The sequence below is a fragment of the Malaclemys terrapin genome, chromosome 4, assembly GCF_027887155.1.
Source record: "Malaclemys terrapin pileata isolate rMalTer1 chromosome 4, rMalTer1.hap1, whole genome shotgun sequence".
Classification (NCBI taxonomy): Eukaryota; Metazoa; Chordata; order Testudines; family Emydidae; genus Malaclemys; species Malaclemys terrapin.
In genome coordinates, this window is record NC_071508.1 from 41,874,584 (window position 1) to 41,901,083 (window position 26,500).

Sequence of the window (26,500 nt, forward strand, 5' to 3'; positions counted from 1 at the left end):
TACATTTCATAAAAAAAACTTTATTAAATACTGTTACTGGGTGAAAATTTCTTAAAAGTACTGAAGGACAGGGAAGCTGCCTACTTGACTGTCAGGCTGTTGCAAAAAACCTTCCATCCATACTTTAATTAAACTCCAATGCTGGACTGTAAGTGGATTTCATCTTTCAAATGCTTCCTTGGAAGAGATTAGTGGCTGGGGCAGTATTGTGGCTGGAAAGTGAAATCCTTCATTGGCTGGTGTATGAATGGCTTGCATTTCTCTGTAACTCCTAAATAGTCCAGCTGGAGGCTTGCTAGTGGTGCTTTTTGGCCCATATGGCTGCAGTATGAAACCTTCCACCCACTGCTTATTTCTCCAGAGGGGCATAATTCAAGAGCTTCTCAATCAGATCCACATGGGCTAGCAGCATGCGACGGCAACAGTATCTCTTCAATCCTAGAGCATCCAGGGCATCCCTGTCAATGAACAAATGACACAGTGCAAAAGCATTCCTTAGAACAGTAGTATTGAAAATGGCCCTAAGCAACATACTTAAGAGTGACAACATACTTTAAACTAGAGTGACAAGAGAAACACAGGGGTAGTTGGCAGCTTTTAAGAGCTCCTGGACAGGTATCTTTTATTTCTGTTAATGTTCTTTTCCAGTGTTGCTGCTGAGCAGGCTACATAGCTGAAGCCTGCTCTTCCTGTCAGATTAATTAAACAAGGGGGTCCAACCCTTTCTGTGGAACTAAAGTTAAATACAGAGTCCAACTGACACATTTCTACCTTGTTCTTACAGGTGGTAAATCTGACTCTGCCTAATTCTCATGGGGACACAATTAACTGCTTTTGGAAATCCAAAAGCTTGATTTATAGTTCAGAAGGATTGTCTTTCATAGTGGAGAGAATGTCAAACTCAACCCATGTCCAGTCAGCTGAATGCAAGTTTTCCAGCTAGGAAACATGTTTTTAGACTTCATGGTTGTGAACATGACTTTTAAATAAGCCCATGCTTCCATTATTATAACTGAGAAAGGGGACTTGGTTTCACTATTGTTGCAATTGATAGCATAGAAGGGGACCTACTCTGGTTTAAAAATCTGGATGACCAGAAACATTAGCCTGGTAACAAGGCTGCTGTTTTGAAACTTATACTATAACAGCATCCCCACTACTGTGATAAAAGCCTTAAACTGTCTGGGATTTTAAGCCAGTTACTTGGATATAGTTTGGTCACATCTATACTAACTAGGAACCCTGCTACTGTTACAGTGGAAGGAAGGACAATTGTGTGGTTAAGGCACTTGAAAAGATGTAATTGTTTGAGCTGGGAAACTAATCTGTCAGTTTCCCAGCTGTAAAACTGGGGATAATGCTTGCCTACCTCTGAGATGTAGGAGGGTCAATACATTAAAATGAGGCACTCGTATTGCAAAAATGAAGGCCAAAAGTTACTTAAAGATAAATGTAGACTGGTCTGAAGCTCTTTAATGGGTCACAAATGTGAACTACTCCTGTTCATAAATGGGATGCTATAGTTGAAACAGATTTTCTAATAATTTAAGCATATACAACTACATGTGTGAACTGGGTAATAAAGCAAATGGCTCAAACAATACACACACTTAAAAGTGCCCTGTATTATTTTCCACCTTTTACCTACTCTTAAGTGATGCTAAATGTAATCAGAAGTTTGGTCACTACATGAACCATATTCTACCCTAACTCACTGTACACATCTCCCAGTAGATGAATGGTAGCATCTGAACTTTGTAGCCCCAAACCATGGATCATAAATAAACGTAGTTCAGTCTTCTTCAAGATTGGCTTGATATCCCAAAAAATATATGGACCGAATCCTATTCATCTTTAGCCTTGCATTATTCAATGCTGTCATAATCCACTATTTGATTCCCAAAATGAATTTAAAACAAAATTGTGACACTGTACAGGAGATTGAATGGGAAGAGCTGCAGTTCATGTAAAGTAATGCACATTGGAAAAAATAACCCCAACTATATATACACAATATGATGGGGGCTAATTTAGCTACAACAAGTCAGGAAAAAGATCTTGGAGTCATCGTGGATAGTTCTCTGAAAATGTCCACGCAGTGTGCAGAGGCGGTCAAAAAAGCAAACAGGATGTTAGGAATCATTTAAAAAGGGGATAGAGAATAAGACTGAGAATATATTATTGCCCTTATATAAATCGATGGTACGCACTCATCTCGAATACTGCGTACAGATGTGGTCTCCTCATCTCAAAAAAGATATACTGGCACTAGAAAAGGTTCAGAAAAGGGCAACTAAAATGATTAAGGGTTTGGAACGGGTCCCATATGAGGAGAGATTAAAGAGGCTAGGACTCTTCAGCTTGGAAAAGAGGAGACTAAGGGGGGATATGATAGAGGTATATAAAATCATGAGTGATGTGGAGAAAGTGGATAAGGAAAAGTTATTTACTTATTCCCATAATATAAGAACTAGGGGTCATCAAATGAAATTAATAGGCAGCAGGTTTAAAACAAATAAAAGGAAGTTCTTCACGCAGCGCACAGTCAACTTGTGGAACTCCTTACCTGAGGAGGCTGTGAAGGCTAAGACTATAACAGAGTTTAAAAGAGAACTGGATAAATTCATGGTGGTTAAGTCCATTAATGGCTATTAGCCAGGACGGGTAAGGAATGGTGTCCCTAGCCTCTGTCTGTCAGAGGATGGAGATGGATGGCAGGAGAGAGATCACTTGATCATTGCCTGTTAGGTTCACTCCCTCTGGGGCACCTGGCATTGGCCACTGTCGGTAGACAGGATACTGGGCTAGATGGTGGACCTTTGGTCTGACCCGGTACGGCCTTTCTTAAGTTCTTATGAACTCCTTGTAATGACTGAAAGAAGTCCAAGAAGCTTTTACATTAACTGGATCTTGGTCAAATGTTTGGGTGGATGTAATAAGGACTAAACAATATTCTCAGAATCACAAGTTCCACAAATTCTAAATCAGCTAGTCCTTTCACCTGTTGGCATAGGATTGCTCCTACAGTTTTTGCTAGTGCTTTATTCAATTCATTTTAGGGTTTTGAAGAGTGGGGCTTCAACAGCAAGTAGAATGTTTTCCACTGGAAAACAAACATGTGCAGAAGTTACTCTTAAAGTAGTACATGAGAAAGTTGTTATAATAAATGCATGTTTTTGTGATAAGGGCACAGAAAGTCATGGTTTTCATGACTAATGCATCACACTGCATCTTCATACTTTCATAAAGCAGAACACTTTTCAAATGGGAAGAGTTAAGTCTGAGAAGTAACAGTTACTTTGGAAAATTCTGACCTCTCAAGTCATACTGTTCTGACAGTCAGAGCTGCAGAATACAAGAATGAGCTACAAGTTTAGAAATCCTATACATTGTATAGTTTCAGCTAAATCAGTACTCGGAAGCACCAGTTCCTTAGATGTTTCCGTTTCTTCTTCAACATTCCACAAACTAGTGCTTATAAGGAAGGAATTTTTTTTTTTTTTAAAGAGAGACAGCAGTTTCTGCCACTACACACTGCTTTGAAACCTCAGATAGGAAAATGGAACAAACTCATTTCTTAAGTTACAATTAGTGATTTCAGTTGCATCTGACATTTATCTGCCCAGACGATTGTCAGAAGGCTGCATACCATTACCTAAAATCGTATGCAGTTTCATTGCTGGTAGCACAGTAGAGAGGGGCTTGCAGAAACTCTCCTCACCTTAGGGGATATAGAAATCCATACAATGAAATGGCATGAAAAAAATCAGTGTGTGCCCCTAGGGCACGCTCTGTTTCAGGCTGCATTTATCATGTAAACACAATATTTGAGCTTCATTGTAACTCTAAAGCTATGTCTACACTCTACCACTCCCCTGGGTGACATAAGCGCTGGTGTGGAAAGCACTAGGTCAGCAGGAGAGCTGCTACCACCACTCATGGGGGCTGGAGTAGTTAAGTTGCATTGGTGCAGGTGCGCCACTGTAAGCTCTCTAGTGTAGCCGTAGCCTAAGTTCTAGAGGCAGAAGCCCTTCTTCTGATATTACAATGGTGTAACTCCACAAAGTTGAATTGTTCCTGATTTACACTACTGCGATCAGAACCAGGTCCACAATATGTCAAAACAATCCTATCAAGTCTCAAACATACATTTCTGCCACATACAAATAGTTCATCATGGCTTTGGCATTCCTCCAAGTAGAGTTACTTAAATTAAAGGCTGAAAAAACAAATACACAATCTAGGAACTGAATGGTAGTTAGCAACCTGCCACTGAAAACAGCCATGATAAATAGCTATTAAAATGAGCATTACAAAAACAAAATCTTAGAAACCTGCTCTGCATTGTTACTTTAAGCTATAATTAACAGTATATGATGAAGCTACAGCACAAATTGCCATGATTTCCTTCCTGGACCTGCAGTATCTGAGCTCAACAACATTCATTGGTGTGATCTTTCTGGAAGGGCACTTACAAGTATGCACTCCAGGATAGCAATGGGATTTAGGAAAAGTAGTCCCTGGCACATTCATCTAACACAAATGAGAAATAAAATCTCAGTTGTGAGATAAGTCTTTTCTACAACCTTGGCAAGAAGCTCTGAAGAGGCTAAAGGGGTGGATTATGAATTCCCATGTGTTTAAAGGCTAGGCAAGGGAAGATTTTTAGTGTTGTGTTTTTTTTTTTTTTTTTTTTAAACTAATCTCATCTTCATAGTCTGTCTGGTAAAGCTTAAGCCCCAAACCTCATAGAAAGCTGGATTTGTTAGAAATTGCCTTAAAGGGAAACAGACTATGCAGAATAAACACTGGAAGTAGCAATATATAATGAATTGTCAAATGCACGATGAATTATTTTTTCTGATCTGCCAATTGTACATAAATTGGTAAAAAATTACAAATGATTTATATGATTTACTTATGAAAGGAAAGCTTATTTTCAGTGCACAGGGTTATGCTTCCTAATGTTCAAGCAGACACTTAGGATCTGTCTGGTGCATAATTGAGATTTATAGTGTAACTTGAGAGAAGTCTCCAAGTTACAGGCTAATTCTAGCTCTTGGGCAGCTCCAAGTAGACTGTATTAAATGTGGAGTAGCATTATGGTTTCCAACCAAATATGGAGAGACAATTATGTGATTAATCATTTCATCTGAAGGATACAACATACTCCCAAAAAACCCTCAGTCAGCTCTCAAAGATGACTAGCAAATTTGGGTGTCCAACCTAAGACACCTTAAAAAGGGCTTGACTTTCAGAAACTACATGCTCCGGCAACAGCTCAAGTGGGTAGGTACCCAAAATTACTAGTTGCTTTTGACAATCTTGGCCTCCACTCATCATCCCTTCCTCTTTCACGTATTTTCCAGTTGCAGTCTTGATGTAACAAACTGCTGGCAAAGTTGAATTCAGTTTATTTTTCCCCATACAGTGTTCATCTAAGGGCATGGCTATACTAGAGAGTATATAGGGGTGCTAGTGGCTGTAAATGTAGCTGCTCTACGCCAATGAGAGAGAAGCTCTCCCGCTGACCTAGCGCTGTCCACACCAATGCTTATGTCGGTATAAATTATGTTGCTTAGGGGGTGGTTTATTCACACTATGAGAGAGCTGTGAACCTGGTGGCTGACTGTCAGCGATGGAGCTGGGTCTCCAGTGTTTACACAGACACTGCACCACCCTAGCTACATCAACCTAAGCACTACATCTCTCGTGAAGGTGGCGTTATTAAGTCAATGTAGTGGGCAATTTACATCAGTGGGAGCACCATTGTAATGTAGGTCAACATAAACGCCTTACGTCAATCTACCTCTGTAGCATAGACCAGCTCTGGCTAAGTCTTTGCAAGATCAGGGCCAAGGAGCATAAAGAAATACTTACCCTTCTGTGTACTCTGCTTGTAGAAGGCCAAGATATGCCTCCCACTTATTTCCAACTATTTTGCCGCAGGTGAAGCATCTGACCGGGATAATCATTTTCTTGCAATAACTGTCAAAACATTAACCAAATAACGTGCTTACTACTTGTGTTTACATCTCAGAATGCATTTGATGTATCTATAAAATATTATCATGGAAGTTTTTCACATAGGGCAAAAGGGAGGCGGGAACTCCAGGACTGCACCACAGCTGGAAGGGTCAGCTCCACCACCCAAGTATAAACATTCTCCTTTTGTTTATTTTAATACTACTACTGGATTGATTAACCTATTATTAGTATAGAACAGCTGTACATTAGCCTTTCAAGTCAGACACTTATGTTTTGTTGCTTAGATACTAAGTTTCAGTCCACAAGCAGTTTTAACACAATCCTCTGAGGCTATGTCTGCACTTACCAGTGTGCGCAGAGTACAGGCATTACACACCTAGCTCTGCACTGCCCTGAAAGGCAGGCTGCATCCCCATTCCTCACTGCGCTATGTATGTATGTGACACAGCGCAGTGAATGGCCCTGGCAGCTTCCCCCTGCTGAAGCCTTTCCCTATTGCAGGAGTAGAAAGGCTGGGATGGTAAATTTGCTAAAAAGAGCCATGCAGGAGGCACTCTGGGGTGCCTAAAGAGCCCGTGTAGGGCCCTTTAGGGTACATCTACACTGCCCACGTTGCAGCGCAGCCGTAACAGTGCTGTGACATGGGCAGTACTGTAGACAATGCTTTATTGCCGGCGGAGAGCTCTCCCAGGGATAATAAAAGCTATCCCTAACGAGCGCTGGTAGCTTTATCGCCAGCAGTGCTGTCTATACCGGCGCTTTTCAGCGCTGAAACTTCTGTCGCTCAGGGGGGTGTTTTTTCACACCCCTGAACGACCAGTTTTAGCGCGGAAAGTGGCAGTGTAGACACAGCCTCACTCGTTTATGGTGCCCGCAGCCTACACGCTGCCCCGCGAGACGTTCCTTGGATTAGAATTAAATAAAGGGGGGGGGAGGGGCAGCGTCTGAGTGGCTCAAGGGCCGTGGAACAGGCGCTCCGCGCTCCAGCGGTGCTAGAACCGAGGCCGCAGGCAGCGGCTCCGGGCGGCTTTGTGTAGAGTAGGAACAAGAAGGTTCACGGTGGGGGCCTGGGCCGCGGCGACTGGTTCCAGCCCCTTCCGCGGGACCCCGGGCCCTTTAACTCCGCGCCGCTTCCTAACAACCCCCGGCCGCGCACGGGGCAGGGGCAGGGCCCCGCCTTACACCCACGTGCATGCGCTGCCCCAGGACCATCTCCCGGGCCCGCCTGCCGGGAGCGCTCGCTGCGGGCGGAACAGGGGGAGGGACCCTCGGGGCTCCCTGGCCAAGCACTGTACGAAGCGCGCGCGAAGCCAGGGGGAGACCCCGGTGGGTGTCTGCGGGGAAGAGGCGCGGGCCGGTCCCAGGTGGATGGCTCCGGGCAGGGGAACCGCTCCTGAGAAGGGGGTGGGGGCCGCTCCGCCTCCCAGACCCCGGGGAAGGGGCCCGGAGACCAGGCAGGGGCGGTTGGGGCTCTCCCGCCCTCCCCAAGTTAGTGGGGCCAGTTACCTCAGCAGGGCCTGCACCGCGTCCGGTAGCTTCACCCCCACGCGCCGCTGCTGCTCCTCCAACGGCAATTGCCCCTCTGTCGGCGATACCACTATACCTGATTTGGCGGGGGGAGGTTTCGGTGACTTGAGCCACAAGGCGCAATGCAACCGGGGATAATAATGATCTATGTCATAGCGCGTGTCTGGGGGGGTGGGGATCAATAATCCCCCCTCCCGACTTCAGGATGGTACAACCCAAATCGACGGCACCTCGGTTGGCTCAAGCTAGCTTCGTTCAGGGAGGGTTCGCGATTCGCGTGCGCTGAGTGGCAGCTGGCTCTCTAGAAGCGTAGAGCGCCCAGCAGCAGCCGCAGCAGCTGGAGCAGCGGAGCACAGAGGCTGGAGGCAGCGGCGGCGGCGGCGCAGTGTCAGGTATCTCTCTTCACTCCTAACGATCCCCAGGCGCTCTCTGCAGACACTTGTTGCTTGGACTTTAATAACAGGATGTAAAAGAAGTCAGATTTCTCCCCCTCCCATCTCCCATCCCAGCTAGTGCTTGGGTTTGTGCAGGAGTGGAAAGTGCAACTGGTGGCTGCAGCTCAGCACCAACAAGTTGTGCCTGCTGGGGGGGAGCAGGGAGGAGAGGTACAGCTGAAGAGGGGCTTTTCTCGGTCGCTTCAGGACATTCACCACCTGCTGTTGTTTCGGGGTGAGGTACGACAGGGCACGGGGTGTTTCTGTTCTGGGCACCGCTAGTTGTGGATTCCTTTTTTGCAATGCAAGAAATGCCCCTAGGGTTCTGTAGTGGTTTGCAAGGATATGCCCCCAAGGCTGCTTGGAAGCCCTGATGATCAGCTGAGATTTAAAAACAAGCAAACGAACAAAAAAACCCACAGAGTGCAAAATCCCTTATCCTAACGTGGAGAGACTTAAAAACACCCATACAAAAACTGCCCTTGGAAATTAATCCGACCTGATTTCACAATGCTGTCTAGTATTTTATGAATATAGTGCTTTTAATACGAAAGGGAGCCTCTGTCCGAGTGACACTTGATAGAGCTGATACTGGATGTCATACAAAAACCTTATTCTGTACAAATACAAGTCTCTCAAACTGAAGTAACCATCCCAAAGGTCAGTGGAGGTGTGCCCCCAAGGTACCCTATGTTTGCAGGAAGGGAAGTCTGATGTTCTGCTTTGTATTTTAATAATTTTTCTATTAAAAGTGAAGTTCCTGAATCTGGTTGCCTACAAGCAATTGTGGAGATATTTGCACACAAAAAGTTACATACTCTGCCAATTTAAAAACAGACATCAATTATTGGTAGCAAGCAAATGCTATCTGTTTATCTGTTACTAATAGCACACACAAGTTTTAATAAATAAATAAATCCAAGTTACTTGTCACTCTGTTTAGTTTTTACACTTCTCTCAGCTTGTGTGAAGAAAATCACTGTGGTTTGTTTTACTCTTGTTTATGGTCAGTTTCACTTCCATGTTCTTAGTGGTGAATTTCTCATACAGCAGGGGGATGTTTACTGGTTTAAAACAACTGTTTGCATTTAAATTAAAACAAAATGGGGAAAGTTCTAATTATTTTATGTTGGTAAGAGAGTTTATTTTTACATAATCTAAACGAGAGCCAAATTAAACTTGAAAATGGCCCTGTAAGGGACAGATGTTAATGTGACTCATGTTGTTAATGTAAATTTAAAAGACAATGTGTGGCCAAAGTAAGAATTTTCCAATTTAACACTGGCACACACCAGTCTGGGCTCATTTACTTTGTGCCAAGGCAGTAGAGCTCCATCATGCACTGTTAGAAAGCTGCTGCAATATCTAGGGAGAAGGGCAGGGAAAGAAAGGGTCATGCCCCACTGAGGAGGAGTTGAGGGGTTGGTGTAGACAAGGTGACAAATGATCTCATTGTGTACCCCAAAAACTAAAAGACTTTTGGTAATGTGTAAAGATGCATCTTAAATTGTTTTTGTTGTTTTGGTTTTGTTGGAGGTATTTCATTAGACTAAGTTAAAGATGTGAGTAATGTGAGGAAGTGTATTAGTAGCAGAGTATATGTGCTTAAAAATGTAAACAGGTGTGGCTGCCGCCAGCATTAGGGTCACATCTTGTTGTTTTTTGGTGGGGTGAGGATTGTGAGATAGAGAATCAGTCTGACTCTTGACAATTCTTATTGTCTGCTTGTTACAACATTAACATTATGCTAATTTTCTTTATTTAAAATGGTAATTTTCTGAAGTATCTGAGATTTGATACAATGCACAGTGTGGAGCCATTACTGCCCAGCATATAAATAATTATCTTAATGCACAGTTTATGTTAATGCGTCTTACATGACTCTTATTTTGAAAACCTAGATTATTGACCCAATACGCAGAAACTCCAGACCCAGTTTGACTGTAGAAGAACAAATACTTCCATTATAACAAATGAGGTTTGGGATTATAAAACCACTTATAAACAATTCTAAGCACCAACGAAGCGACTATGATTTTTGCAGGAACAATAATTATCTTTAGCTGTGAACAGAATGAATTGACTTGGCATCAATGGCAGATGAACTGCTGTGAGCCGTAGATTCTGAGGCCAATGAGAACTGTGTGCGTGTTCATTATTTATTTATTTTTCTCCTTTGATTTTTTTTTTTTTTTTTTTTTTTTTTAAATTTAGAGATTGTGATTTGATACCTTTTCAGAACTGGGGCGCTACAGAAATTCTTTCGCTGAACCGCGAAGAGAAGTGTTTGTATTTGCAGGCAGAAAGTAGGAAGTGAGAGTGAGAAAGGGAGGTGCTGTTGCTGGGGGTTTGTGACAGAGTGGTAACCCTTCAGGTAGGTCAAGGCTTTACTGTTAAGTTGTGGAAATGTGTTTATTAATTTTAAGGAAGACAAAACTGAATTTTAACCTGACAGCAACTTTCAGACCTAAATTCTCAGACATTACTTCATTTGCATCTCCAGCAAGAAAATATTACTATGCTCTAGACGTAGTATTAATTTTAACATCTGATCTGTCCTGTGTGTACAGCCTACCCTGGCTGGGTGAGGGGCTTAATGATCTAATAGATTTTATGTCCTTCTTTGATCCTGTGAAACTTAAGGATTGTTATGTTCTGTGAACTCTAGAGATTTCTACATTTGAGAACATTTTATGCTGCACGTTGTATATCCTGTTATTCTGAGCGTATTTGCCTGCCAAGCCACAACAGGCTGTTTAAAAGATTTGTGTGTTTTAAGAAGCAGAGTCAGTAATTTATGAACCTTGGTACATTCATATTAGGGTGATTCCTTGCTACTTCATTGGGTGGATAGCTGCATCCCGTGGGATTTCCAGCTCCTCTACCCTTAAATGTTTTATACGTTCTAATACCAACCCATGCTCTTTGGCACTAAATCAAATTCGGTCTTACTTGTAAAATATCTCCTTTTGCAAGTATTGGAGTTCTCTGTGCCCCTAGAAGTGTGTAGTTATATTTCACACGCCAAGAAGTTTTCACACTATACCATTCCCCAGGCCTTCCACCACTTTCAGTAAGTGGCAGCCCCCTGATCTTTGTGTCTTTGAACTGATATCAAAGGTTGCAGGATGCTTCATATGACTGACAACTAATGACCCTATCAGGGTGCTCCTCAACAATGAGCAGAAGAGGGTCGTCGAGAACTGATCGAATTGGAACAGGTGGCGGATTGTGGACTAGTTTCTTATTTTTGTTTGGATAAGTTGCTTCTCTCTGATGGGTAAAGAAGTGAGACATGAGACCCTCCTCCTTTCCCCCCCCCATTTTTGAAGGGGCATCTCTTAAAGCAAACGTTGCCATTTGTGCTGCTTTGTTGTGAAATTGCAGACCTCTGTATAACCCACTCTCCCATTAATGCACTAGACATTATGTATGTATAGATTCTCTTTGATGCTGGCATAGCTTTTGAAGGCTACTTGTACTCACCTTGGCACGAACACTGTAGGGGTTGAACACATCTTGAGGACTTTGGATGGATGTAGACCTGCAAAGCACAGCTTGGCTTAGGGTATAAAACACTCATAGCGATGAATAATTATATCATACATGTATGCTACAAGGCAGATGCTCCTTCCTACTCTTTTGCATTAAGCACTTTCTGTGGAATACTGTAGTCTGTTGTTCCAGCAGCTGCTCCGTTGCCCTGGGGCACCTTTGCTTTTCAAATGAGAGGGTTAAGAATATTCAGCCAATTAAGTGACCTGCCTGGCTGAACCATTCCTAAAGTGTTTTTATAATGTGTGAGGGCAAGTGGGTTTCTGTATCTAACCATGTTGAAAGGCTGCGTCTCCTGTGACCTTCTCCTTTTGTAGTTTGTACTGCAGAATGGTGGCTTGATATATGCTTGCTCCTCCTGCTGGTAAAGCTGAGAAACTGAAGGCATGTGCCTGGATGCTTCCTTTTCATAATCCCCTGAGGAGGGAGGGAGGGAGTGGGTGGGTGAGGGTGTGTGTGTGTGAGAGAGAGAGATTGTACTCTCTTGCAGGTATAGGGTGACCAGATGTCCTGATTTTATAGGGACAGTCCTGATTTGGGGGGCTTTTTCTTATGTAGGCACCTCCCCACCCCGTCCAGATTTTTTATTGTGGGTAGCTATACCACAGTGCACATAGCCAAGTGGAATTTTGGGTTGGGCTTGCAATGCCTTATGGGACCAAAACATTGGTGCGGGTGGTTATGGGAACATGGTGTTAACCTCCCATGATGCACTTAATTACCTACCTTCTTCCCTCCCTCCCTCCTTCCCGGAAATCAACAGCAAACAAACCAAGCGTTTTTCGTGCCTTTTTTTTTGTAAGCCTGGGTTACCCGTGTGGACGCCATAGCATGATAAACATGGACCCTGCTCAGCTGTACACTGTTGTTGTGAGCATTACAAACACCTCGCGCCTTATCCTGCAGTATTAACACAGCTGATACATGAGCTGCCGCACAGAACAATGTGATGCCACACAAGCAGCCCTGCTGGAAGACACAGAGCAGAGCAATTTGCAGTTGTTGGCGGCAGTCATGCATCACCTTGACATGGTTCAACACAGTTTCTGGGCCCGGGAAACAAGCATTGACTGGTGGGAGTGCATCTTTGTGCAGCTATGGGGTGACGAGCAGTGGCTGCAGAACTTTTGAATGCGTAAGGCCACTTTCCAGGAACTGTATGAAGAGCTTTCCCCAGCCCTGAAGCGCAGAAATATTAAAATGAGAGCTGCTCTGACAATGGAGAAGCAAGTAGCAATAGCTATGTGGAAGCTTGCAATGCCAGACTGCTACCGGTCAGTGGCGCATCAGTTTGGAGTGGGTAAATCTACTGTGAGATCTGTTGTGATCCAAGTTTTCAGGGCCATTAACAGACTTCTGCTAAGAAGGGTAGTGACTCTGGGTAACGTGCAAGACTTAGTGGATGGTTTTGGCGTGATGGGATTCCCTAACTGTGGTGTGACTATAGACGGAAGGCATATCCCCATCTTGGCAGACCACCTTCCCAAAGACTAAATAAACCGAAAGGAGTACTTCTCAATGGTGTTGCAAGCACTGGTGGATCACAGGGTTTCACAACATCAATGGATCACATTTCACAACATCAATGCGGGATGGTCCGGAAAGGTGCATGATATGCGCATCTTTAGGAACACAGGTCTGTTCAGAAAGCTGCAAGCAGGGATTTTCTTTCCAGACTGCAAAATAACCATTGGTGATGTTGAAATGCCAATTGTGATCCTGAGAGACGCCACCTACACCTTGCTTCCATGGCTCATGAAACCGTACCATGACAGCCTGGACAGCAGTAAGGACTGGTTCAGCCATAGGCTGAGCAAGTACAGAATGGTGGTGGAATGTGCCTTTGGATGTTTAAAAGGTTGCTGATGCTGTTTGCTTACTAGGTTAGACCTCAGTGAAAGCAATATCCCCATTGTTATTGCTACCTGCTGTGTGCTCCATAATATCAGTGAAACAAAGGGAAAAAAGTTTCTGCGAGGGGTGGGGGGTTGAGGCAGCCAGACAAGGCAATAAGAAGAGCATATTGAGGGGTTCTGCATCTCTGTGAGGCTTTGAAAGCCAGTTTCAGCAATGAGCCAGAGTAATGTGACACTTATCTGTGTTGTTCCTTACCAAACTGTCCCCTCCGTTACATTTTCTCCCCTGTAAACTCCACCCCCATCAACCAAGCCTTTTCTCCTCAATCTGTTAAGATTTACTATGCACACAAACACACCAAGACAGCAAAGAAAAGTAAGGTAACCTGGGGTAAAAGGGCTGAAAACCCTGGGGGGCGGGGGAGGGAGAAACAAGGAAAGCTTGCTTACAGGTGCACTGCAATAATAATCAAAGGTGTGGGAATGGGCACCTTCTGGTGCTTGTACCCTTGCCTGGTGTTGAGTGCAAGGGATACCAAACTTTCTGCCCTGCCTCATAGGACGTTTGGGGGAGGAAGATGTAGAACTGGGCAAAGATGGCAGCAGGTTCAGCATAGGCTGCAGAGGGACTCTAGTGGATGAAATAAGGCAGCACTTCCCAGAAACCTTCTGCAAAGGATTGCAGACTACCTCCATGAAAGTTTCCTGGAGGATCCCCATGCACATAAATAGTCTTTTTCAGAGAGCACCCTCTGCGTAGATGGAATGGCCACCGATACCCACTACACCACCTACTTTTTTGGGTCAGATACAACATAAAAAATAATAGCATGTAACCCCTACAGTTTGATTGGAAATGTGTACTCACCAGAGGTGCCTTCCCCGGCATCATGCTCCATCCCCAATGGGCCCTGTGAAGGGATGGGCTCCAGGATTAAAAACAATTCTTGGCTGTAGGGGAGAATGGATCCTCTGCTTGCCTGTCTCACTTTCTCCTCCTTATCGACAATGTCCTCCTCGCTGTTGATTGAGGTTGCCCGGGGCTCCACGGAGTGTTTTGGGGTAGTGCTGGGGCCAAGAATCGCATGCAGCTCCTCATGAAAACGGCATGTCTGTGGGGGCAGAACCAGAACAACTGTTCACCTCCCTTGTCTTCTGGTATGCTTGCCGAAGATTCTTTATTTTCATGTGGCACTGCTGTGTGTCCCTGGGATAGCCCTTCTCCCCATCCCCCGCGCAATCGTGGCATAGATGTCAGTGTTTCTTCTGCTGGATCGGCGCTCTGCCTGCACAGACTCTTCTCCCCATACAGCAATAAGATCCACCACCACCTGTGTACTCCATGCTGGAGCGCATTTGAGGCCTTGTCTCCATGATCAGCTGTGCTTGCGAGCTCTCCATGCTGATCAAACAGGAAATGAAAATTCAAAAGTTCCCCAGGGCTTTAACAGGGGACTGGCTGTTTCCTGTGTACCTGGCTGACATGCAGTGGAGTTGAAAGTGCTCTCCAGAGTGGTCACAGTGGAGCACTGTGGGACACCTCCTGGAGGCCAATTCGTTCGAATTACACAATGCTTTGTCTACACTATCCCCATGTCGACCCATGGATGTCGAATCAAGGGCTAGGCGTCTCGCGGAGGTGGAGTACAGAAGTTGACTTTACAGGCCATTTAGGTCCGCGGAAGGGACTCGGTAGTGTAGACACATGTTATTAGATCGACTTAACGTGGCTTATGTCAACCTAAGTTTGAAGTGTAGACCAGTCTCTGCCTTCGGTTTCCACTAGGCCTCATGTACCACACAGTAGTGCCTCTAACTCACTGACATTCCGTCCAACCAGGGATGAATATGACTTTTTCTGCAACTAGTCAGCACTGCTTTGGAAGGGGCCAGAAGAGTTGCTGCACAGTAACTCCCCTCCTTTCACTTAATTCCTCCCCCTCGCTCCTCATAAGGCATGAGAGTATTGTTTTTTTTTTCCTCCTAAGCACTCCACCTCTGCTGGTTAAGGGGAAAAGGGCAGAGCTGAAATCTTGACTGACTGTCCTTTCCACCAACGGGAAACTTGCCCTTTTTGCCCTCACTTGATGTACCTTCTGCATCTGACAATGGAGAGGTGGCAGAAGGTCAGAACAAAAGGAAGGAACGATGATAGGGGGAATGAATGGTCTACTCTGCTGGGCTTCTCAATGCATTGCATTATTTAACAGCTCCATCAGCCCCCCCCATGTGCTGTTTAATAGCTGTCCGGGCCCCTGGATTTAGTGAAACGAATTCAGAAGCTGCTGAACCTGTAGAAATGAAGGGAAATATGACTATAAGCTAGGGACTGTAACTGCAGATTTCACAGTGATACAGAAAAGCCTGATACTGCTGATTTCATTAAAAGCAACATTTGCAGCTTCAAAGCAGGGTTTAATACTTAGTGTATTTTTAAAAAATATGTTGACCTTATCTGGTAAGCCTGTAATATTTGTTGCAATGAAGAGCAGCTGCTGAATAAATATGTATAATATCCATTGCCAATTCTGAAAGCTGTGCCGAGACCTTGACTTGTTTGAAGTAGGGCTGCTATTAAAGGCAGGTGGCAGGCTGTTTATTCTACACCTTGTTAATTGCATATTTTTCCCAGTGTAATTGGTTTCCTAATGGGGGCGGAATGAACTCAGTTTTGCACACATAGACTTCATTAGTGACGACCGATGGAAAGGATTCAAAGAATTGCTTTCTATTACTGGCATAACGTCCTTTTATATAAAAATATATGTTGAGAAGCAGATGTTTCTTAAAATCCCCAGTTTTTAGGAAAATAAAACCTGTGACAGTCCCACCAACACATCCCAAATGTATATATTTCATGTAATGCTGTGTAAAACATTGTGCTGGATGTAAAGTTTGTTCTATTGTCCATATAAAGATTTATTTTTAGATTGTAATCTCTTTGGGAGAGGGACTGTCTTTTTGTTTGTTTTTGTTTTTTTGTCTTGTTAATACAGCACCTAGCACAATGGGGTCCTGGTCTGTGACTGCGGCTTCTATGTGCTACTGCAATACAAATAATTAATACTAATTGTTTTAAAAGATCCCTTTGGAAAGTGGCAAGAATTGCTGCATTTCTTGTCAATCTGTGGAGACAAGGGTTCTGATTTTGGGCGGGAACAGAGGTAGGGAACAAAACTGGCATTAAGCTGTGTTCTGTGGCAAGTTGTTGCCTCTGGTGTAAGTCCGAGCTGCCTGAGGGCTGCTGTAATTTGGCTTGCTTCCCCAGGCCTACAGTGGGTCTTGGATCTGGGAGTAGAGAGTAGCTATAGAGCAGTGTACTCTGCCCATGCTCCTCCCCATTATGTCCCCTATGCTGGGAGCAGAGCCCTTATGCCAGCTTTATTCTGCCTGGGAACACCTTGTGCACAGAGAGCATTCTCAGAGGGTACTTTCCACTCATTTTAATAAGACATATTTTAATTTTGACAGTGTCGTAAAGGGGCGTTAGCATAACTGAGAATCAAGAGTTGTCCATTGGATGTCTGACATCATAAAGAAGTTTTTGTCACAAACTATTGTTGTATTGTGAAAGGGCACCTGCAAAAAGTGCCATAGGTAGAGTGTGTGTGTGTGTGTGTGTGTGTAATATATATATATAGTTCTAGATCTGCCTTTCCCTGCAATGGTCTGTGTCACTTCTCACCGAAGAAGTGAGATGGGAGAGGACACAAACAGAACCACATAAGGATCCCACCCGCACTCCTCAATTTCCCCAGGTGCAGATGTTTAACCTGTTCAATGCTGGATTGATCTGATATGTTTGGTTTCAGCAAGGTTGTTTCAAGGCAAAACTAATTTTTGCCTGCCTTAGTCTTGTTTATGCAGTTAGCTGATTGACACGCCTTACGAGAGAAAAGTCTTGATGACATGAATATATTGCTAGCTAATTGACCATTTACTGTTTAAAAAAAAAACCCCCCAAAAAACAACAACAACAACAACAACAAAAACCACAAACAAAAACCTCCAAAAACTCAGTAATATCCCATGGCAACATTTTAATTAATAAGACTGCTCCAGCTGTCCATCAGTTCTGCCATTTCCTGCAAGTGTCCTCAGATGTCATAATAATTATTCTCCTTCTTGGGGTTACTTTGTTACATTTTGATAGCACTTTTGCTTCCAAAGAACCCCAAAGTGATTAGTATCAGAGGGGTAGCCGTGTTAGTCTGGATCTGTAAAAAGCAACAGAGTCCTGTGGCACCTTTAAGACTAACAGATGTATTGGAGCATAAGCTTTTGTGGGTGAATACTCACTTCATCGTGGGTGATTAGCAACTCATGGTCTTGATTCTGCCAGGCATGAGTAAGCGTTTGTAGGATTGGTCTCTAAGAGCTTGATCGTGTTCCCGGAAGTCAGAAGCACGTCCAATAGAAGCAGAAACATTCATACAGCACCATGGAACCATGGCCATCTTCTGAGTGGAAAGGTCCTAGCCACATTAATAACCAGTACATACAGTACTAAGGGGAGAGAAACATTTTGGTTAAGGATACTACAGCAAAACACGGCTCTTTTAAACAGGTGCTCTGGTTTTCTGAGCTCATTAATGACTGCACAAAATATCAGAGCTTTGCTGGTTTCTTTCAAGATCTTATATGAGAGACCCCCTATATGTGATAGTGAATGTGTGTCTTGGAATGATGAATTACTGAGTCCCTAATGGGATTGAACCTTGTGGTTCCAGAGGATTTTTGTGGTTGCATTTTAAGCCTGATGTTAGGCCATCCTCTCTGCATATCTTCTATGAAGAATCCTTCTTGCCCCTTGCAAGACTGCAGAGCAACATTAGGAGTGGGAACTCCAACTGTAAGAAGGAGTCAGTTGTGGCTGAATCCATGGATCTGGGATTGGGGGAGGCCCATGGACCCTAATATTTGGATTCAAGCTCCTGGGACTAGTGAAGAAGTAGCATTGGAAGGGCAAGGAGCTAGGCAGGCAAATTCACCTTGTTAAATGTTCACATGCCGTGCTCAGATTGTGATGCTGTATGGAAGTTAAACCTTCTAAAACAGCCCAGAAGCTTCCCCTGCCAGTGTGCGAGAGACCTGTCACATCTTGATGAGAGACGATCCTCTTTCTAAGCAGCCATCCCTGTCGGGAAGCAGAGCCTGAAGTCTTGTGGTGAAGTGGGATTTCAGCAATCGGCGTGAAAAAAGGTGTAAACACAAAGGCGATAATATATCACTCGGATGAAATGGGCCGTTGCCCGTCCAGGATTGTTCCATCCATAAGGAACGTTCCGTTTATTGAGTTGCTGCTTTGTTTTGTTTTTTAAATTAAAAAACAACCAAATGGTTCATAAAATATTAACAGGCGCTGCTTTGGCATCACTCATCAGATTAAGCATGTTACTTTGTGTGCCCTTAGGGTGATAAATGTGCTCAGCTTGGTGGTTCTGTCACCTTAAGGATGCATTAAGGCGACATGCTTGGTCTCACAAGAGGCGCTGAAGCTATTGCATTGCAGAAACAGTAACTGTAGGGGTCCAGCACTTAAAGTGCAGATATTAAATTGAAATTTAGCCGAGGGATAGTCCATTGAATCACTCTTGTTGTATTAATTTTTTGTAATGAACTTTATGGTATTCAAGTGGTGGCTGCACATGCACAGTAACTACGCTGCAAAAGGGTTTTTATTGCACTTATTCATATGATGGGCCAGGAACTGTTATGTTCTAATGGGTAAAGAGGAAAAAAAGCCATTTAATCCTTCCCACACCTTTATAAATATGGATTCCGAAGCTGGTTTGGTTGCTAGTGAATGTTTCTCTCCCTCCTCCCCTTTCAAAGTGCCACTACCAGGATTTTGTTCACATTGTAATAGCAGCACTGGTGTAACAGGGGGCTGCAGGTCATGATATGAGATGCTCTGGAGGGGGTCGGGGGGGGGGGGGGGCGGAACTGTAATAGTACAGGGAAGGAATTTGACAGCTTACTGGTGAGATGCATTTGGGGCCTCAGGGGATGTTGCATTAGGGATTGAGATGCATTGGCAGAGCTGTTCAGGGGAAGCTTTCACAGAGCTTTCCAACAGCGTGATCAGCTCCACCCAGTGGTGCAAGCCCCCTTTTTTGTGTTTGTTGAAGTATGTGGTGATATGGTAGGGGGAGGGAACTTGCTGAGTTATATACAGTACCTTGGGTAACTGTGTTGTATCGTATCATTAATTCTAAAGGAACTCTTGCCGGGTAGAGCGAATTAAGGACTGAGAGTCAACTTTGAATTTCCTGCCTGTCAGTGTGTGTCACCTCTTCAAACATTCTAAGTAGTAGTGTGGTATTTGTGGCATGTTCTAACTCTTGCATTCCCAGGGTGTGTGATTAAATCATACAGCCGAGCACATCAGGGAACAGTTATTCAAGAGTTTGTACTGAAGGGCAGCCTCTACGCCGTCTGATCTGATATGGTGCTGCAGCTACACTTGCCTGTGGTAAGTGGGAATAATAAAGGAGAGCCTTTAATCATATGCCCCGATCAGCGCATTGTCTGTAAAGATTGATAACCCCTTTCAGAACAGTAGACTGATAGTTGGTAGCCAGCTATGCTCAGGGGCTGAGTATTTTGCATTCATGTTTGGTCTGAATAAACATAAAATTTGATCAAGGTTGCCGTTTTGTCTGTTAGCTGCCTTCCACTCCTGCCTGGACAAAACTGAGGCAAGATCCCCTCCTTCTTCTCACCTGCCCCTTCCAAAATTAAATATGAAAAGCCACTGAAATTTCTTTGGAGAGTATTTTCTTCATCTCCACCCAGGATATACCTGGCATTGTGAGTAACCCTGAACTTCTTTCATGTCTTAGCCCTGGTCTACAGTACGAGTTTAGGTCGAATTTAGCAGCATTAGATCGATTTAACCCTGCACCCGTCCACATGACGAAGCCATTTTTGTCGACTTAAAGGGCTCTTAAAATCGATTTCTGTACTCCTCCCCAACGAGGTGATTAGCGCTGAAATCGATATTGCCGTGTTGAATTTGGGGTAGTGTGGACGCAATTCAACGGTATTGGCCTCCAGGAGCTATAAAGTAAAAGATACCGTAGCCCAGGAAAGCAACAGGCACTGCAAGTTAGTGCATCATACGTAGCAAACACAGATTCCTACTAACATTGGAACCACTGCACTTCATTCCCGTGCAGGGCACCAAACATTACTGGTGGCTTTCAGCCTCAAATTGCTCCCTCAAGGCATCCCTAATCTTTGCAGCCCTGCACTGGGCCCCTCTAATAACCCTGCTCTTTGACTGTTCAGATTCAGCCTCCAGGTGTTGAACTTCCGAGGTCCATGCCTGAGTGAATCTTTCACCCTTCCCTTCACAAATGTTATGGAGGGTACAGCACGCGGATATAACCACGGGGCTGTTGTCATCAACCAGGTCCAGCTTCCCACACAGACAGCGCCAGCGGCCCTTTAAATAGTCAAAAGCACACTCCATAGTCATTCTGCACCAACTCAGCCTGTTGTTGAATTGCTCCTTGCTGCTGTCAAGGCTCCCTGTGTAGGGTTTCATGAGCGCCGACATTAAAGGGTGAGTGGGGTCTCCAAGGATCACAATGGGTATTTCGATTTTCCCCTACAGTGATTTTCTGGTCTGGGAAGAAAGTCCTGGCTTGCAGCTTCCTGAACAGGCCTGTGTTCCGAAAGATGCGTGTGTCATGCACCTTTCCGGACCAGCCTGCGTTAATGTCAGTGAAGCGCCCATGGTGATCCACGAGTGCCTGGAGAACCATAGAGAAATACCCCTTCCGATTTAGGTACTCAGAGGCTAGGCGGGCTGGTGCCAGAATTGGAATATGCTTCCCATCTATCGCCCCTCCACAGTTAGGAAAACCCATTTGTGCAAAGCCAGCCACAATGTCATGCACATTACCCAGAGTCACGGTTCTTTTGAGCAGGATGAGATTAATGGCCCTGCAAACTTGCATCAACATGATTCCAGTGGTCGACTTTCCCACTCCAAACTGGTAAGCGATCAATCGGTAGCTATCTGGAGTGGCCAGCTTCCAGATTGCAATAGCTACCCACTTCTCCACCGGCAGGACAGCTCTCAATCTCGTGTCCTTGCACTGGAGGGTGGGGGCGAGCTCAGCACACAGTCCCATGAAAGTGACTTTTCTCATCCGAAAATTCTGCAGCCACTGCTCATCATCCCAGACTTGCATGATGATGTGATCCCACCATTCAGTGCTTACTTCCCGAGCCCAAAAGCGGCATTCCATGGTGGTGAGCATGTCTGTGAATGCCACAAGCAATCTCGTGTCATATGCGTTATGCAATTCGACATCATCGTCGGACTCCTCACTGTCCGTTTGTAGCTTAAGGAGTAACTCAACTGCAATTCGTGACGTGCGGGTGATACCTATCAGCATAGTCCTCAGCAGTTCGGGCTCCATTCCCGCAGACCGCGCAATACAAAAAACATTGAAAGATGGTGCCAATGTGGATGGAAGCACAGGGATTGCTGGGATACGAAGCGATGCATCACGGGGCATTGCTTGCCCCACACTCCCCGCCCCTTCCCACAAGCCACAGCACCAGAATGGAAAGAGGTGCTCTGTGGGGTAGCTGCCCATAATGCACCACTCCCAATGCTGCTATAAGTGCTGCAAATGTGGCCACGCCACTGCGCTTGCAGCTGACAGTGTGAACACACGGCAGTGTTTTCCCTGCTGCGGTCTCCAAGGGCTGGTTTAACTCACAGCGCTCTATATCTGCAAGTGTAGCCATGCCAAAGTGTTGTTTGTTTTCCAGCTCCCTTCCCTGTCCCCTCTAATCCAGCTAATCCAGGCACAATCCGGGGATGTTATCTATTTAACATTTATATTGCTGTAGCACTTGCAGACCTCAAGCAGGCTGAGGCTCCATTTGTTATGTGAGGTGTTGGTTCTGAAGTTACACACCAGAGCTGACTGCGTTTTACGGATTCAGTGGTTGGTTGTTAGGGTGAGGAATATTGATTTGCTGGCCTCTTGTGTTTGTTTTTTAGCTGCCTCTCTCATAGGTGATTGGTGTTACGAGTCAATTTTCACATCTCCCAGAGAGCTCAGAGCTGACCTGTTGTTTGTACAGTATCTTCAAAGTAGAGGCTGTTTTTTTTATTCACTTGTCTGCATGTCTAGTCAGTGGTGCAGAGTCAGAAGGGGGTTATTTGAATCACAACAATCTGAGAAAGAGAGCATTCACTAGTTTTTTTCTGCTGTCAAATTAGGGCTGTTCCCTTCAGCATACTGTGTAGGGTTTTGTCTAGTCTTATTCTGAACATCCAGTGATGAGGCTTTCACTTCCCTTGGCAAGACTATTCCACCACTGAATGATGTACGCTCTTTGGATGTTGGTAACTAGTCCAAATTTTCCTTTTATTCATTTCTTCCATTACCCCTAGTTATAACCCAGTGATACTTCAGACTGCGGTTCTTTGCAGCACATGATAGTAAAACACTGTGTGATTTAGTTATTAACCAATCAGGATGCTTTCACTTTCTTATTAACCAGTAAAGTTATCCGCTTGTGCTAAATTATTAACTTCTTTGCTGTGGGAATGTATAATAAAATAAAACTAAATATTTCCCCTGTCATATTGTTTAAACATGGATAATACTATAGTAAATTAAACAATGAATTCACACTGCTGTTGCTTTTTGTTGTTGCTGTGGTTGATCGCTCATTTGGCTCCTGAACCACTGAGCTCTCACTGTTATAATCCATTGTAAATCTAGAGGGGTTAAAGAAATTCCTGATTCTGAATAGTTGACGTTAAAAAATTATTTGTGTGCATTTAAAAAAAAAAAAAAAAAGTTGGTGCACGATACCTCTTTCTGTCCCTGCTTGGGGATTCAGCTGGGATCAAATCCAAGCAAAGCCATGTGAAATCCCTGTAGGGAAAAGTGCAATGTAAATACGAGGTAGAAAAGTTGGTCTAAGATTGAGCTTGGCTTTGACTTTACCTTCTTTGAATACATGCCAGCAATGGAGGAGCAGAACTATGGCAAACATTTAGCTTACTGCTAATATGGCAATTTCCTGCAATATCTTTGGGAGATCTTACTATATTATGTTTATGAATTAGTGGAGATATCCTATCTCCTAGAACTGGAAGGGACCTTGAAAGGTCATCAAGTCCAGCTCCCTGCCTTCACTAGCAGGATGAAGTACTGATTTTGCCCCAGATCCCTAAGTAGCCCCCTCAAGGGTTGAACTCACAACCCTGGGTTTAGGGGGCCAATGCTCAAACCACTGAGCTATCCCTCCCCCACTGAGCTATGTATCATTATGGGCCAGGGATTATATATAATTCTGTAGGGGAGGGTGACCACAGACCCTCCATAAACTAAGCACAGTGGGGGGGCTGTCATAACTATAAAGGGAAGGGTAACAGCTCTCCGGTGTACAGTACTATAAAATCCCTCCTGGCCAGAGACTCCAAAATCCTTTTACCTGTAAAGGGTTAAGAAGCTCAGGTAACCTGGCTGACACCTGACCCAAAGGACCAATAAGGGGACAAGATACTTTCAAATCTTGGGGGCGGGAAGGCTTTTGTTTGTGCTCTTTGTTTGGGAAGTTGTTTGCTCTTGGGACTGAGAGGGACCAGACATCAATCCAGGTTCTCCAAATCTTTCTGAACAAGTCTCTCCTATTTCAAACTTGTAAGTAAACAGCCAGGCAAGAGGTGTTAGTTTATCTTTGTTTTCTCAACTTGTAAATGTACCTTTTACTAGGGTGTTTACCTCTGTTTGCTGTAACTTTGAACCTAAGGCTAGAGGGAGGTCCTCTGAGCTCTTTAAGTTTGATTACCCTGTAAAGTTATTTTCCATCCTGATTTTTACAGAGATGATTTTTACCTTTTTCTTTAATTAAAAGCCTTCTTTTTAAGAACCTGATTTTTCCTTGTTTTTAGATCCAAGGGGGTTGGATCTTGATCCACCAGAGTTGGTGGGAGGAAGGAGGGGGGATGGTTAATTTCTCCTTGTTTTAAGATCCAAGGGGTTTGGATCTGTATTCACCAGGGCATTGGTGAAGAGTCTCTCAAGGCTACCCAGGGAAGGGAATTAGCACATTGGGAGTGGTGGCAGCGACCAGATCTAAGCTGGTAGTTAAGCTTAGAAGTTTCATGCAGGCCCTCACATTTGTACCCTAAAGTTCAAAGTGTGGAAGCAGCCTTGACAGGGGCGTTTAGGCAAACTCACTTGGGTTGCAACACCTCCAGAGAGGTACCACCTCCTGGGGAGGCTTATGTATAGAGATTCAAACTGGATTCTCCAGAGACCAACAGACAAAGAAGGGACATTGGGATAAATAGCATGAAATTAAACTGACTCTGGGCCTTCTTTCTGATCTAGAAAATGGGCAGAATCTTCTGCCAAAGGGTGAGAGGTTGGGGGCAATCCTTGTGGAAGGACTGACACTGCACAGAGTTGGGGTGGGGGTGGTCTCTAGTAAACTTCTTAGCGTCTGTAGTTTCTTTTACTATTTTAATGTTTTTCTTTGTAATGCTTTCACCTTATGAATAAATGTGCTTACTTAGAAAGGGCTGTGTAGTAGCTTACAACTGCTGGCAACTACAGCTGCTTGTAGCCTCTGAAGAGAAAGCACAGTACAGACACAGGCCTGTTTAGACAGCCTGACTCGGGTATATCACAGTGTAGACAGGGAACTGTGCAGCCTGGAAAAACATCAGGAGGGAGGGAGAGAGATGTGGGTCTTCCCACCTCCCACGCCCTCCGAGAGGTGATGGCTGAGGATCCAGGAGCCTAGAGTGGGTGCCCTTGAGGGATCATGGAAGGAGAATACAGGTGCAGTTGCCCTGAACTGTGCTACCTGTGACGTATTGCAGCTGTCGATGTTGAAAAATTGGGTGCCAGTTGCAATCACGCTGTGCGGTTCAGCACAGTCATTCTGCCAGCACTGTAATGTCTCTGCTCTTGCTTGCAGGGAACTTGTTTGGCCCCAAGGCTGGGTTCTGCCTGTGCCCTGCATTTCTCTGATATAGTAGCAACTGTACTTGAAATATTTAAAATCCAAACAAAGTTTCTAACTTTTTGGAGACTTACTTTGGGTTTGGGCTACCATAGTGATAAATAAGGGTTTGCGCCGTTAAGTGAACATGAACAGCAGAGCTGTATGTCGTTCTGAATTTCTGTTCAGGACAAGGAGTAAGGAATTGATTTAAGAGCAAGAAACGGAAGTGGAAACTTTAGAGAATCTATGATACCAAAAACCCTAGGTTGAAATCTGAAGTATCATTGTGTCTGTCATGGAAATATCAGGGAGGGGAAGGGGTGGAAAGGGAAGAGGGAATCAAAAGTCAGGGAGAATGCAAAAAACCAAACCAGGGTTGAACTCTTCTTTGGAAGGGCAAATAACAAGAGTTAGATCATGTGTTGTGATTAGCCCTTCGATTCAGTGGGTACAGTTCTACAGGGCACTGAGCCCACAATGGGCAATGCAGGCAGAAAGGGGCTCCACATCTGTCCTGCACTGACTTGTAATGGCCACTTCTGAGCCATTGTGCCAACCGGAGTCACTGGAGCACAGTGCACTGTGATCCCAGTCTCTGCCATGCCCCTGACGCTGGTGGGCGAGGGGAACAGGATGGGCTGCACAGAGACAGCTAGGCCAGCTTGACAGCAGCCGAGAATTCCTCCATGACTGGGGGTTTCCTTTACTGCCCATCTAGGGCAGCTTAAAGTCCCTTTGTGCTGCTCTGTGCTATGAAGTGCCTCCGGGGTTGAGGGTCTGGTCCTGTGTTTGGAAACCCAACCAAGATCACCCAGTTCAAGCTTTTCCTGGGGAGTCAAATATGCTTGTTGGCCTTGAGATTGTGAGGTGCCAGGGAGCTCCAGCATAGTCCCCCAAAGTGGGAGGCCTCTTGTCTGTGACTCTGCTGCCAAAGGGGTGGAATTACCCTCCATCTCCCATCCCACAGGTTGAGAGTGGGCCAGAGTGGCTTTCGCTCTCTGTGCCGATGGAGAGAATTTGGGCTGGCCCCGTACGGGCTGGAGGAGGAGGGAGGCAGTGTTTTGTAACCTTTTACATAAGGCTAGTGGTGTTGAAAACAAAGTGAGGCACTTTCACAGTGCAGGATGCTGCTCCTGGGCAGAT

The 26,500-nt window shown here is 44.7% G+C and overlaps 2 protein-coding genes across 3 annotated transcripts in view; one reads left to right on the forward strand and one right to left on the reverse strand.

Moving 5' to 3' along the window:
- Positions 1 to 7,668, reverse strand: POLR2L (RNA polymerase II, I and III subunit L). Its single transcript, XM_054025362.1, has 3 exons — positions 7,495 to 7,668; positions 5,881 to 5,988; positions 1 to 458 (listed from the first exon to the last, which is right to left on the reverse strand). The coding sequence occupies exons 2-3, from the start codon at positions 5,973 to 5,975 to the stop codon at positions 350 to 352; spliced, it is 204 nt and encodes a 67-aa protein (XP_053881337.1). The 5' UTR covers positions 5,976 to 5,988; positions 7,495 to 7,668; the 3' UTR covers positions 1 to 349.
- TSPAN4 (tetraspanin 4) overlaps positions 7,625 to 26,500 on the forward strand; it is a 712,007-nt gene continuing 693,131 nt past the window's right edge. Inside the window, exon 1 of one of the 2 annotated variants that reach the window (XM_054025356.1) lies at positions 7,625 to 7,907. The gene's annotated coding sequence lies outside the window, so the exon portion shown is untranslated. Of the gene's footprint in view, positions 7,908 to 10,276; positions 10,324 to 26,500 lie in introns of those variants that run through there. The other variant, XM_054025357.1, reaches the window with a different exon arrangement.

Coding starts and splice junctions, on each gene's coding strand:
- POLR2L (XM_054025362.1), bottom strand. CDS start 5,975: ATGATTATCCCGGTCAGATGCTTCACCTGCGGCAAAATAGTTGGAAAT. Junction 459..5,880: donor CAAGCAGAGTACACAGAAGG/GTAAGTATTTCT, acceptor GTTCATTGACAG/GGATGCCCTGGATGCTCTAG.